This window comes from Haliotis cracherodii, unplaced genomic scaffold (assembly GCF_022045235.1).
Source record: "Haliotis cracherodii isolate W230 unplaced genomic scaffold, xgHalCrac1.p SCAF_10, whole genome shotgun sequence".
Taxonomy (NCBI): Eukaryota; Metazoa; Mollusca; class Gastropoda; order Lepetellida; family Haliotidae; genus Haliotis; species Haliotis cracherodii.
In genome coordinates this window covers 15,732,850-15,748,707 of record NW_027266265.1, presented here as the reverse complement: position 1 = coordinate 15,748,707, position 15,858 = coordinate 15,732,850, and the positions used below count along the sequence as shown (strand labels likewise).

Genomic DNA, 15,858 nt, shown 5'->3' with positions numbered 1-15,858 from the left:
AGCAAGCTCAGTGGATGACAATAGTACATTGCAGTTTTTCACTGCCGCAGCAGGCACTGCAGGTTTTGAGACTTTTTTCCAGGGTCACTGGACGAGTGGTCATTGGCCACAACAATGGATTGACACACTTATGACCAAGGACTTGACTTTGTTGGAGTTATTTCCAATTGTACTGTCTGCAACATTCTTTTTAATGCGAAGTATATCAACACGAATGCAAATGTCATTGCTGATGCTCTCTCAAGATTACAGTGGGCACGTTTTCGGGAAGCAGCACCAACAGCAAACCTGGCTCCAACGCCGCTGTCACACAACATATTGACATTCTAAATGAAGAAGTGTGAAGATTACTTAAACAGTCATTGGCCAGTAACACATGGTTAACATACCAGATGCTGGTCGAGGTGTTGCAAGAGCTGTCCCAGGTATAGCCAGTCCCAATTAACCAATTCGTCAACTTCCTTGCATATATGCATATCAGTGAAGGGATTCTCCATTAATACGGTAAGAACCTATGAATCTCCTATTTCTACCTACCATAAGCTAAGGGGCATGTTGGATTGCACCGATCATTTCTTGGTGCATAAGCTCATATCTGGTATGACTTAGGGCAATCACAACACTGACACTCGCAAACCTATTACAGTCGATTTGCTCCAAGCCTTTATTTCAAGTTTACCATTTATTTGCATGTCAACTTTTGAAACTAAACTCTACACAGCTGTGTTTTCCGCAGCTTTCTTTGCATTTTTCAGAGCAGGTGAGCTGGTACAGAGTAAACCGGGCCAATTGGGCATTGCCATGAAGGACATTGAATTACATTACAAGCAGAGCGGAGACAGGAAACATTCATCCCTAGGCACTCCAAAGGTGACAGGAATCAAAACGGGGTTTCCATCACCCTTGCAACCTTACGACATTCACCTTGCTATGTTGAGGCTCCATCTGCTAATGCCTCAGACCACCATCCTTTGGTCCGACACTGGCATGGAGCCAATTGCTATGATGCGGTGGAGATGGCCATGAAGAAAGTCAACATATGGTTGGGCAGCCGTGTCAGGGAGCTTGGTGGGGAACACATTCAACATTCCAAGATTTGTGCTAGTGACAGTTCCCTGTATGTCTGGGACGGAGTGCACCTCTCAGTCAAAGGACTGCAATTTTTCACAAGCTCCATACACGAAGCCCTGATGCCAAATGTAGGTAACAGGTAAACAAGTAAGTAACTCTTAATTCTTTCGTCTGTGGCTGGTTAGGGGGTCACTCATGGTTCATGGTCTTCGGTGTGGTTCTTGTGGGCTACAAATTTATACTTACTTAATCACCAAGTAATCGTCAAAATTATCTGGTCCCTGCTCTTAAGACGGAATTTGTTCAGTCCCTCTGCTTCTCAACGGATGGGAACCTTTGGGCTCAACTTAATTCATGTCTTCTTTTTGGCAGAAACTAAGTATTTTGCTGCTGGCAACATAGTTGCCCATTGCTGCAGCTGCTACTGCTGATTGCTGATTGCTGGTAACTCAAGTTGCCAAATATAACTCATTATAATAATAGCTTAGGGCAGCCCACAAGTCCTGCCACACCCATGACCTTGAACCCAACATAATCCTTTCTTATTTCTCTTGCCTTGTCAACTTTGACAAGGCAGGTTACTTTGCATGGGGTGTTTCAATAATAGCCACACGCCATTTCATGCAAATATCCGGATCTAGAGGAAAACCGTGGCCGTCAGAACGACTGTCACATTGCGGTTCACAACAGTGCGAAGGTATTTTGTATGTGAACAGTAGCATACGTATACGCTGTTTCGTACCGGTGTTTGCCATTATCTAACAGTTTCTGAAATCATGTATGTGCAATGTAACCAGCGGTGGTTGCTCCTTCCCCAATATTTGCTGATATGGATAGTGATGCCTTTAGACTACTTTAATTAGCATGCTATCAGCTTGTCCATCTGTTTAATCCTTTTAATACTTATCCTTACTGTATATCTAGATTCTTTACCCGTGTGCTATTTGTTATCTATTAACTGTTGCTGCCAATGTTAATCTGCTGCTTATCACAACATATCATGCATATATACCTCTCATCTCTCTCCAGCTTGATAACGGTGTAAGAATCGACATTGAGGCAGCGCTATATGCAACATGCCAGAAGTTGATGTCCATAAAGTTGTACGTTTTCTTACCAACTCACCAGCTTCTAGAATGCCAATCGCCAGTTAAAACAGTTTTGTTCCAGTTTATTTGGCTTTAGGAACAACTTATATCAATAAGTATTTCAACACTGTTCACATTTCAATAACGAAATACTAATTTTGAAGATGGACCTTCAACATCTTGCAATTCTTGACTGTACGATGTCTTACAAATATAGATATTAACCAGCTTTGTGCCCACCTTATCCCAACAGTTTATAAGATGAAAAATTTTCAAGATGTGGGGGAGGGGGGTGGGGGGGGGGGGGGGGGGGGGGGGGGGGCATGCTTCAGTTGTAACTCTGTATAACGAGGTGATACTAAGTGTGCATAGATGTAGCCATAAAAAAACACCGACGACTCCTACAGTCTCAACGACTCCTTCAACGACAGTTAGAATCAACGTTACACCGACGCCAGCTAGCTCATCTCCTTCATCGACGATAATCCGAAAACCCTTCTTCCAAGACCCGACGGCAAGCTCCAGCTTCAATTCAACCTCAACACACACTCCCTACGTTTATAGACGTGAAGACATGATTTTAGTCATGTAGTCATATTCTTCCAATTTCTAAATGCCTATAAAGGACTTCGTACTGTATTGACGTTCTCATTACTGTCTGCTAGTGCACTTTTCGTACATTATGCAGGCGCTTTAATCATGACATAAAAGGAATAAATATGATTTGTTTCTTACAAAAGTTCTTAATTACGTTATATATTATTTTCAATGCAGGTTAAGGAAGTGTCCCTGCGTTTTCTTGGCCCAAGATCTTATACAGAAAACGTCTCGAATGGTCTAGTTATCTTTTATCCTGTGATCCGGGACTGGATCAGCATTTAAAATTATAACCCATTTAGTATTACCCGGGCAGTGCCTAGTAACGACACACGCGCGGGGACATTATAGTTAGACAAAGATATAATGTAATTTTTAAAGTACTTATGTTTGTCCTAAATTCAAACAGTAATCAATCTTAGAATTCCAATGTACATATACAGTAGATCAAATGACATTTGTTTGTTGTTTAACACCGCACTCCGCAATATTTCAGCTAAATGACGGCAGTCTGTAAATAATCTGGACCAGACAATCCAGTGATTGACATCGTGAGCATCGATCTCCTCAAACGATATACGATGACATGCATCAACCAAGTCAGCGAGCCTGATCTCCCAATCCCATTAGTCGCCTCTCATGACAAGCATAGAAAAGACAAGTTTAATTATTGCCTTTGATGTGTCCAAAGCCATATCGACGTGACACCGCGGGCGAGCATTGTTTAGTGTAAACATATTTTGTATTTAAATGCTGCCGCAAGCGGGTCCCAAACCTATGATCAGATGCCTGTGTTCACAGCAAGTTTAGGGCACCATAAGTGCTTTGACACTTTTGGCTTAGGTATACAGTTCTTGATGAGATGTGATGTTTGGATAAAGTGGATAAACAAGTGCATAGTGGATAGGGCAATGAGGAATATGGTAGTTAGGCAGAGAAAATGTGCAATGCGACAAAACCCAGTTGCAGTTTTGTATCTCCTCAGTACATTTCCCCACTATCCATGTACCATAAACTCATGATTCAACTTCAATGGATTTTTCTAGATTCTTATTGATGAATTTCCTTTCGTTGGGAAGTTGCTGTCTAATGCAATGGGTTTGTAAGACCCTAGCCGAGACTCAATAAATGTCATAAGTTCTACGTGGCGTACGCATTCGTACAATTTCTCTCTCACAACTAGAACGTAGGCCGTTCATACATCGCAAGAGCCATGTTGTGAAAGTCTCTGAAAGTCTCTGAAAAAAAAAAATTCTTCACAAGCCAATAAGAGCAATAAGAAAGGCTTATGTTGTTATGGCTCAGTGCAGCCTCTAAGCTAGAAGAGAACAATGTTGTTTCTCGCAGTGTATGTATCATATACTGATGTGAAGTGAGTGCTGAAACATACACCCAAAATATATATGCCGTGGCCAAAAAACAAGGTTTTTCTTACCTTTTGTGACTTACTGTTCTCTGTAATCTTGTTGGGAAAAGTCGCTTTGTTGTATTTTATATATATCATATGTGTATATATTTTCAATATGTAAGAGCAAGTTCTCCCTTTTTGAGCTGCTCATGCCAGCGATCACGCTTTCAAGAAAGTTGCATATCACAAGATAGCTGATATATCTGCTGTTGTGCTGTTACAGAAATGAAACTATGAATGGTATCAGCTGTGATAATAATGCGTCAGTTCCATTTTCAATATTGTGCGTCCGTCTAGTGTGGAAATTGAGCCCTGTTTCGGAGAAGTACACCACCATCCTATATCACTCAGGGGTAAGTTTAGGATTAGAATAGTAGTTATTGTGGATATGCAAGAACGTCCCCAAGAACGCACGCACACAAACTTACTCCTTGATCAGTACAATAATATCCTGTCTAGGTTTCAATGTTTCAGTGTGTGCTCAACTGCCCACATTCAACAGTTAGTGGGGAAAAGATGGCCACCCACTTCCCCAGACCCAAGCCGGACTGAACCACTCCTTCGTCTCCTGTCATCAACATTGCAGCACATGGCAAGGTTGGGTCAGCAATTTCGTGGGGAAGTGTTGAAGAGGTACAAGGAGTACATCTAGCACAAGTAATCCAAAACCCACGATGTTATGACGTATAAGGATCTAGTAGTGAATGATTACCCTAGTGTGTATACACAAGAACAATGTTTGAAACGAGGCCCTAATACCAACCCTAGAATACTGAAAATAGGCCTGTGACACTGTGGTGTAGCAAAGATCCCCCTTGAAATATCTTCATAGGAGATCCCATGGTGCGATTCTGAGTAATGACTTGTAGCATATGATTTAGTCCGTTTTATTTCCAAATATTATAATTAAAAATGAAACGAACGAATCCAGCATATTAGTATAAAGTTATTTTGAGATGTAAAGAAATAGACATGTTACCCATGTGTTTCTAAAATATCGGTACTGGTGCCTAATATAGGCTTCGATGGATATGATGTTTAGCAAAAGTGGATTAATCAGTCATTATTGATGGTACCGCAGATGGAAGAATCATCCACGTGGATTAAAGTATCATCTTCGTCGATGAAAATATTATCTACGTAGATGATTAAATTCCTTTTAGACTGTGGCACTAATACGCTTCCATACTAATGTAATATATGATGCTAATTTGAATATATTTGAATGTAAACTCTATAACATTGTCCTGTCGTTATATATTTTTCATGCCCTCATTTACAGGCAAACATTGTTTTTTTCGTTGTCTGAAGTAGAGGTATAATAGGATTGTCTCCGAAATTGGTAAGCCCATCTATATATTGTCTTGTGTTATTGCGATTTTGTTGATGAAAATAAATAAATATAATAAATACATATAAAGATGATGTATTGTCTGAATGTGGTCAGAAATGTAGACTTCAATCCATTATGCAAATATATGAACCTGTAAAAGCGTTAAAGTGAAACAATGCAGTCACCAATATATGAGCTATGCTACGGCAACCTGGAAATTATTATGTCTTGGCCAGGTAAGCCACGACTGTTTGAATGTCACCTGTCAGTGAAATCCACTGATATGTTCTGCTCTCAATAGTTAGTAATTAATGGCTGCTTAGAACAACGTGAAAACATCACCACCAGCCTTTCTTCGGAAATGATATATCATGTACATGTATATGTGTTCAGTATTTCTTATAACCCAGTTGTGATCCCTTCAATGTGGAATATTCTTCTAAAGTAGTTGTTTCTACACAGTCACAAAGGTGAAGACTTTAATACCCTCGGATAAGACATATACTTTACCACGCCAATCATCACTAATCCCGCGTGGACACTTTAAATCAGTCTGAATGTTTCCAACAAACTGTCCTGACTCGGTCAGATGGACCACTCTGTCAAGGGAGATGTCTGTAACCAGAATGTCACCTGTGCTGGTACTTGTGATGCCCTGTGGACACTTCAGTGTTGTGTCTCCAGTAGGTCTGAAGGTGAACACCACATCTCCCTCGGGGGTCAGACACACGACACACTGGGAACCCTGGTCAGACACAAGGATGTTTCCTGTCCTCGTGGTACAAAGGTAGTTGGGATGCCGTAAGACAGTGTTACCACTGAGGAGTGGACTGATTGACCTCAACACGTTTCCTGTCATATCCAGGATATCAACACAGGGAGGAGAGTTGGCACTTGCTGCTAGTGTCGATGGTGTCAGAGATGTGATACCCACGTACTGTTTCCTGGTTGTGATGGTTGACAGCAGTACCAGGTCCGGGTTGACTCCTACTGTTATAATATGGTTTATATCTGGCACTGCGACAGCCACTTGATTGTGTGTCAACCTCGTCAGACCCCACGGCTGATTGTTCAGATTCAGTCTACTGTGACAACGTTGATTTTTCCTAGTGTAGAAGGACTTCACACAGTTATTGTAATTGTCAGTAGTAACAATTGTATATGTGTCACTCACAACCATTACTGTTACGTCAAAAGGATCATTTATAATCCCGTCCCCTGCTAATTTGGTGTTGATGGTGTCACTTAACACAGGCGTAAGCACCATATCCACGACACCTTCACATAAGACGTCAATCTCCCCCAGTTGTAGATTGTCTATTACCCTTCTTAGTTCGCTGCTGTTCTGTCTAAATGAGATCAGAGCTATTCTTGCACTCCCCACCAAGCCTGCGTCTCCGACAGCCTCCAATACACCAGCCTCACACCCCGGATACATCTCATATACATCCATGTCACAATCAGATTGGATAGCCCGGTCCATCAGCTCAGTCTGTTGTTGGTACATCTGTACTGACATTTCACTTGACGTTATATCTGCTTTCAGTTGCCCAATGTGTTTGTCTGACATCTCTTTCAACTCAGCCAGGAGTTTCCTTTCCTGGAGTTTAATCTTGTCGATTACTTTTCTGCCTGCTGATTGAACGTCGGATTCCATTTGTTTATGTCGAGTTGTTTCTTCGTCTACTTTGGATTGCTGTTTTTCAACATGCTTATTCACTTCATCTTGTTTCAGTGATAACTCCACCCTCGCCTTCGCTATGACACTTTTCATCGTCTGTATCTCCGACTCTATGGTGACGACCTGGTCACACTTCCTGTGGTAGATAGTGCAGCATGTGTGGCAAACTGCTTTCTTGCAATCTTTACATATAAATTTTATATGTTCGTCCTTGTGTTCTTTACACATGACCTTTCGCTTTCTCTTCACCTTCACCTCGCTTGACAGATCTGTGACGCAATGATGACGAGTTGCTGGGATGCGATTGTGCACTCTTGCACATTTCTGGCAGAAGGCGTCATCACAGACAGAGCACCAAACATCAGCTGGAGTTGTCTCCCCGTCGTCTTTACAGTAAATGCAGGACACTGTATCTGAAAAACCATATATCTCCTATAATAACTTTTGTTTGTAAAATGTTTACTTGAGCTACAGTGACACGGCTCATGATCGATCAGTGCTCCTGGTTTCAGAATGAAGTGGCTTTCATGTAAATTACAAATACATTGGAACAGAGAAATAGGAGTAGCTCTCATTTTAAATGGCAAAGCTCCGCAGACCATAACACTTGAGAAAAAGTATGTCAGAAAGAAAACCATATAACATAGAAGGCTTATCATAATTAGCATGAATTGAAATGCCAAGAAATCAGAAATTGCATTATGTTTTAACCGCAAAGTAATTATATCAGAGATGACTACTTCATGTATAATGCATTATGTCGTGCATTTTAAGTGCTGCAAGTGAAGACATATATATTTCTCAAAGTTTGCAAAGGTAATTCGTCAAATTGAGCGAAGACATGTTTATTGAACAAAAGTCCGCTGTCATGTGTTACCTAATGTCAGCAAATAACATGTGACCAATAATCAGTAAGATCTCCGTCAAAATGATCAAAACTGAAACGTAAAAAAATCACGCTGTCGACCCCCTGCATGTCGCTGGATAGCTTATCTAAATGCATGGTATCGATTCCATGCCCTGCTGATAACACTTTGACTTGATGTTGACACAATTGCATTCAGTTTTTTCAATCCTTAGTAGCAAATGTTGTTGTGTTCTCTGACAATGATGTGCATTGATTCTGTCGCGATACATCAAGACTCGGGTTTTCAAGCACCCTATGACATCATGCAGATGACTGCGTTTCTTTGTCCGTTCATCATGAAACTGAGGTCCTATAGCGGTTATCCAATCACTGTGTACCGGGATATTTCAATCTTTTTTGTTGGATGAGTTTTTGATATAATCAAACTTTATCCTCAGCAAACTTTGAGAAGTATATCATCCAAATCACATAACAGCACAAAACAACCGACAAGCAAGACTCTAAATCCGCCATCGCAGTTCACATTCGGCAAAATACCTGTCACCAGATCCAGTGAATCAGCCCTATCGTCCTTTCCAAAGACACCATCGTAAGCCATCGACATAAAAAAAATCAAACCAACCATCAACAGAGACAGTGGTTACTTTATCCCATAAGCCTACTATTGTCATCTCACACTGTAACAACACACTGCATCAACCATATTATTGTTACAAACCTCCACACAAAGCCTCATCCCTATTATCACTTCGACAACCTTGTTGTTTTTGTTGAACTCTGTATATGTAATTCTTAGCGTGATTATCACGTCCCATTCAGTTTTTGATCACTTGCTTGAAAAAGGTGTACTTGGAACCGTACCAAAGCAGTCGCAAAGAAAATATAAAAGAAGTCGAAATCGATAAGTGAACGCTGTCTTCATTAATACTACAGCTTCTAAAATGACACTTGAATATATCATTGCACTGGTTCGTGAGTAAAGATATCTAGATTTGTCACATTTGGCATTCAAGATTTCTACGTACCACTGTTCACTTGCTCTGACAAAGCGCAGTATGTATTCTGTTTGAAAGGTTTACCTTTAGATCCAGGACCAAACAAGTCTAAGAGTTCTTGGATGACAAAGCTTGGTTTGACGTCATCCGCCCACTTCTCTACTGGTCTCTTTGGGTCAGACACGTTTGTCATCTTGCTGCAGAATGGACACTGGAGAGAGTTGGCATTGATGGCTTCTGGTCTGGTTTTTGTGTAGTTGGTGACACATTTCCGACAGAAGGTGTGATAACACACAAGTGTGCAGGGATTGTCAAATACACATGAACAGATTGTACATGTCAGGAAGTGTTCTGTCAGCTTCTGGGACGTCGCCATCTTAAGTAATCAAAATAAAATATATTGAATAAAATATTTGCACATACCATATGAAGATGATTGTTTTACCACGCCACTTTATGAGACAAAAAGTAATTAAATGAGAGCATCAAAGATACTCCATCGAAGTTTGAGACGTTGAGCAGTTCTGTCAGTGATGGCAAAGTGGCCAGATCGAGGAATAGAAAACGTTCTTAAATGGATTAAAACTTGAGCCTGAGTGATTTAGGCGTGCCCTAGTTACACCCGCGTGCATGTGGTAAGCGAACAAGGTCACCTTTACTCATGTCGATATCGACTGTAGACTGTAGATTGACTAAGCATATTCAACTTCCTGGTTGAGCGACACAGTTCAAAGTATAACCTCGGTCATCAGATCTCATGCTAATGTCAACGAAACCATACACTGCTATCACATGTTTGGATCTACTAATAAATGTAAATATTTAACAATACTGTCATTAATATATATCTGACATTCATGTTGAACAAGTTAATGCAATTTTCTATGATGTTTGTATTTACATACATATGAAGGGGTAACACCATATCGAACGTACACGTCACAGACACAAGTTTTCTTTCGAGAAACGAAATTCAACCGGTATTATGAGTCAAACACATACCCACATACATGCGATTTAAAACGTTGCTAATGAATTGTAGATGAGTACTGTGTCAGACTTGTCCTTTGTTTGTGGCGGCAAGAGTGGTCATACTACCTACCTGTGTGGTCGTGTAACTATTGAGCAAAGGGACGTAATTTCGCGACAAACCGCGTCAAATATTATCTCGGTTTTTTATCACCAGTTTTTCGTCTTGGGAGTGCTTGCTCCCCCCTACCCCTTAGATTTGCTGATATGAAGGAGCATGTTTATTCCAGTATAGGCCATAGGAATAACGATGGACCCAAAGATCTTGCAACTCCTGATTGTACTATATTTCTCAAACATATACATTACACAGCTCTATCCCCGCCCGAAAGGTACTATTTTCAAGATGGGGACGAGGTGATACTTAATATTGGTTTACAAGTATTGACGTAGTAACCAATAAAAAAGAGACTCCTAAAACTTGAACGACTCCCTATACGACTAATTATAATGACCATTACGCCGACTCCGGGTACTTCATTTCCTTCATAGAAGATTATCAAACTCGGGGTAGGATCAGCATTGAATATACCTTTTAGTATTTGCCGCAATTAGAAGGAGGTATAATGACATTTTACAAAGATGGCAGAGAATTGATCTTGTTTCAATTTTAAACAGTAATCATTCTTTGGAATTACAATATTTACATAATGAAAATGAATAGGCCACCCCTCAGTTGATTTATTGTATTTGGTGTCTAAAGTCATACCGACGTCCCAATGTAGGCGAGCTGTGTTGAGCGCACGAAAATTGTAGAGTGGTGATTTAGGGGCCGCTCTACAGCCCCGATGCTGTCATGTTTGATTGTACAATGAGGGGGCACGGGTGGCCCAGTCGTCAAAGGCGCCGCGATTCGCTGTGCAGAGTTGCGTCCCTTGGGCACGCCAGAAACCTATTATTGTGGGTTCGAATCCTGATTATGTTTCTAGGTTTGTCAGCACCATACCCGTGCTCGTGTGTTTCACCGAAGTGGTAAACGTCTGAGACCTGCATCACTTAGCTCTTTCCTCCCACATTAAGCTGACACGCCGTGATATAACTGGAATACTGTTAAAAGCGGCGTTAAATCCAACTCACTCACTCACTCATTGTACAATGAGTTATCTGTTTATATGCTACAGCATGCGGCCCGAAAAGCCACACAGTGCACTTATGTTCTGATCATATGCGTGTGTTCGCAGCTACTCTAGGGCACCATAACACTGTTATGCATTCATTAAAATACAAACATGGTCGCATTGACACTCTTGGCTTCGTATACAGTTCTTAATAATATTGGATGTGTGGATATAGTGCATCGACCAGTAGAATATCGAAGGGGCAAAGCGAAATTACTTTCGAAGGCAGAAATCATGTGCAATGAAACAAACCCAAATTAAGAAAACTGGTATTCTTTGAGTTCATTTCACAATTGTTAATTAGTTTCTTAGCCCCCCTGTTTCACCTGTGCATCCACGGTTACAAAATGTCCTGCTGACGGAAATCTCCCAGTTTGGTCATATAGCTGCCCAGAGGCTCTATTCAGACCTTAGGCGCGGTCGGGTAGCCTAGTGGTTAGAGCGTTCGCTCGTCACGCCGAAGACCCGGGTTCGATTCCCGACATGGGTACAATGTGTGAAGCCCATTTCTGGTGTCCCCCGCCGTGATATTGCTAAAAACGGCGTTAAGCCTTACTCACTCAGTGTTCATTGCGTCTCACAGTGTAGGTAGCATATATGAGTATGTAGTAAGAATACGCCCAAAATAAAAATGGCATGGGGAAGACAAGGCTATACCTTACCCGGGATCAGTTCACAGGAACTCGTTATTGGTCAGTAAATAAAAATATACACCCCCTATATGTAAGTAGAGAACATATAGGGGGTATATATATTTTATTTACTGACCAATAACGAGTTCCTGTGGATCAGTTACACTTCTCCGAGATCTTATTGTGAAACGTCCGTGGTTGAGGCACATCCTGGATTCGAACCCACACTGTCAGAGTGAGGCACCTAATCGCCAGCACACAAACGCTTCCAGTTCTCCTGTTCGTCCACAGTTATGAAATGTCCCGAGGACGTAAATCTGTCAGTTCTTGTGAAAACCTAGCCATGTAGATGCCCAAAAGCTTGCTCCTTCAAAATCTGAGGAGGCTTTTGTTAAGTATTGTCAGAATGTCAATTGCCACCTAAAGAAAACACAAACAATAATGCATTATATCAAAGTGCACCTATAGATAAATAATTTAACAACATTAACATAGTAATTCGTGATCAAAGGGAGACTACTCTTGTATTGCAAGAGCTCATCATGTCAATAATTGCTAGGACGGCACCCTTTTCCGTTGAAACAGCCACCCAAGGCGCAGTAGCTTATAAGTTCCCGCCCTCCCTTCCACGATTTTTAACCATTATTTAAATTGTATGTCAGCATACCTTGGGTTGTTTTTGTCAATCCAGCAGATTTCTTTGGTTTGTCTTTTTCTTCTACTTGCAGGGATGGTGTATATTGGGCTCATATTGATGCGGGTCTCCTCATTTGATGCCCTATATATATGTGGGAGTTTGGCCGAGTGGAATAGTCGTCGATGATGGTGCCCCTCGCTATTATTCCTCTCATGCCATTGGTCTGGTAGGCTGGACGCTTGGCAGCTATCGGTACTGCTAACCACCAGGAGGTTATTTGTAGGCTTGAGGTGGCCAGTGGGTGCCTCCCCTCCTGAGGTGAGGTGAAATGGGGTTTAACGTCGTGACCAAGAGTATTGCACTTATATAGCGACGTGCATGCACGTGTGTGTGTGTGTTTGTGTGTGTGTGGCTGCTTGTAATAGTCCGGACTGATGCCGATTTATAGTGCTAGCCCACCGAGATACCATGCCGCAGTTTAACATGAATACCCCACTCAGACACAGTATACTGACTCCGAGCCGACCAGTCCTTGTTTAAGCCCCTTAATTCCGAGCGCCAGACAGGGTAACAACAAGTACTATCTTTTAACGTTTTTTGGTATGACGCGACCGGGGATCGAACCCCGGACCTTCCGTTCTCCGGGCGGACGCTCTACCACTAGACCACGGAGGCGGTCCTCCCCTCCTGAGCAGGGTACTTCATTTGCCGTGGGGGTTCGGGTCCAAATAATTATATTTTGTATTCACAATGAGCAATAAACTGTGCCCAGATGTCTTCCACCAATTCAATAATTTGTATTTATTTCATCCATGTAGGCTTTGTTGGGTAGGTTAATCTTGTTATATGTTGGTAACAATAAATACAAATGATGCTAATATGTTGACATCATACTCTACAGATGTTCGTTCAAAACATCATGACAGATGAAATCAATTTAACATTGGCGAAGCATCAAGACAAATAAATATATTGTTGACCAGGCCTCAGGTTGATTTGTACTGTTACAAATACATACCCAGCAAAGACTCGATATCAGAAAGCATTGCTTAAATATATTTCAGGATAATAAATGTACAAGCATTTTCACACATCCCGTAAAGATGTTTTTTAGATGAAGGTTGTTTTAGTTATTTACATGACAACTGCTCCTTATGTGTGACCAGTGTGAATGAGATTTGATTGATGGAAGCCCGAACACAAGATGCATAAAGGAATTGAAAATAAATTGAAACAAAATACAGAACACATTAACTCAATTTTACTTGTCGTTTCTTATTATTCTGTGTTAAGAAAAGTTGGTGTACTTTATATCATTGAATTCGGTTGTGCATCATAGGTGAAACATGTGAGGAAATATATAAAATTGACCCCCCGAAGAAAAATAAATATACTAATGTAATATATGATGGTGGTTTGAATACCTTTGAATTATATAAAATCTGTACAATGCGCTGAAGTATATATATGCCCACATATACATGCAAACATTGTTTTTCACCAGTTGTCTTGATCAGGTGTATAAGAGGATCGTCTCAGAAATTGGAAAACCTGTCTTTGCAGCAATAGGCTTGTGCGCTCCTGTCTTGCCCACCTCTTTCCCATACGCAATTTGTCTGGGATATGATGCATGTATGCGTTTCAACAAATGTACGCGAATCACAAAATAACGTATGAAGAATTTAATTGCACAAATTATATCTTCATAACTTCTAAGAAAACATCATGTTTTCAGTTTACAATTCTATGGGATGAACATTGCATGTATTTTCGAGAAATCACGTATTACCTGGCATGCTGTCAGATTGTCGTCACTCATCATGGGTGGGTAAGTAGGCTGAGGTGCTGCAATTTGGATTGCAAAGTAGTGCAGAGATCTGCTGTTCGTGGGTTCTAATCCGTGTTTGATCTCGATAATTGACAATTCCATGGGATATATAATTGCGTGTATTTTCGTGAATTTAAGTATTAACTGGTATAGTGTGTTATATGGCTGTGTAATTTATTGTTAAATAATGTTTAATTTTATTACATTGTTTCTTTTGAGATTCAGTAGAAGCTCATAGCGATGTGCTTTGACAATGGTTCGTTGTCAGGAATGTAGTACTATCTAATGTAAGCAGTGGTGTGGAAGTTACTATATTTAGAAACGTTTTAAGTCAAGTGTAATCTGGAATGCCCTAGTTCAACCAGACTGGCCCAGTACTATGTAGAAAGTTCTGGAAGGTGGTAAGACTATATAATGGGACGACAGCGTGCCTCTCTCTTCTACCATCACATCTCACAAGACACCAAGTGAGTGAGTGAGTATGGTTTTACACCGCTTTTAGCAATATTCCAGCAATATCACGGCTTCACAAATTGTACCCATGTCGGGAATAGAACCCGGGTCTTCGGCGTGACAAGCGAAGCCTTTAACCACTAGACTACCCGATCACCCGCATGACACCAAGACCAGCGGATGTGTGCAGATAATTGGATTTGGATACCCAGCCTAGGCCTATTTAGGAAGCTTGATCACTGCTGCTGCATGGTGAATATTATTATTTTTGTCATTATTGTTATAATCACTGCTAATACATTTGATATTGCCATTGAATTTGGTACTGCCCTTCTATTGTGTATTGCCATTGTAATTGTTGTGCAGTAATTTGTAATGATTTGTAAACCTAGTTAATTCTATAATACAATTGTTAATTGTATACCATTTCTTTGTTGTTTGTTGGTTTCACGCCGAATTATTTTGCTCACAGATTTCCGGGTTACTTTATTGTTTCAATATGGAAATCTATTCATAACAACTGTCAACTGTTGGCTGAGGTCCTGCAATTTGGATTGCATACTAGTGCAGAGATCTGCTATTCGTGGGTTCGAATCTGTATATAATCTAGATAATGATGCTTGATTCATCAGCTCTGTGGACATTCTCAGGTGTTTTACCAAAACGGTAAACGTCTAGATCCTGCGTCTCTTGGGGTTTTCATCCCACATTAAGCCATAATATAACTGAAACAATATTCCACAATACGCTAAACCAAACTCACTCCAATCTCATTAAAATCAGATCTTGTTTCTCGCTACGGCTGAACAAGATCTGAGGACATCTCATTACGCGTCACGTCAGAACGACTTTTCGCGAATTTTGACCGACCAATGAAATGACTAACAAGAAGTCGACATTAGCCAATCAGAAAGCAGCTTTCTCGAGGTTTACGACACTAGTTTCAAACAGACGACATTCATTTCAGACTATGTTTGAAAATTATGTTGACAAAGTTATTGATTAAAAATTTGAAAACCGAACAAAATAACATTCACTATGTCTAGAGTATGGTCGAGGTTGTATGGCAGCACTTCCCAAGTGCTATGACACGCCTCTTCCGTTCAAATGTTTATCCCAT

The 15,858-nt window shown here is 40.7% G+C and overlaps 1 protein-coding gene across 1 annotated transcript in view; it reads right to left on the bottom strand.

The window, feature by feature from the left end:
* Positions 1-5,850: 5,850 nt before the first annotated feature.
* LOC139454111 (uncharacterized) overlaps positions 5,851-15,858 on the bottom strand; it is a 32,184-nt gene continuing 22,176 nt past the window's right edge. Inside the window, exons 7-8 of the mRNA XM_071235628.1 lie at positions 9,126-9,417; positions 5,851-7,591 (exon numbers count right to left, since the gene is read on the bottom strand). Coding sequence (XP_071091729.1) covers positions 5,952-7,591; positions 9,126-9,417 — 1,932 coding nt within the window. The 3' untranslated portion in view covers positions 5,851-5,951. The remainder of the gene's footprint in view (positions 7,592-9,125; positions 9,418-15,858) is intronic.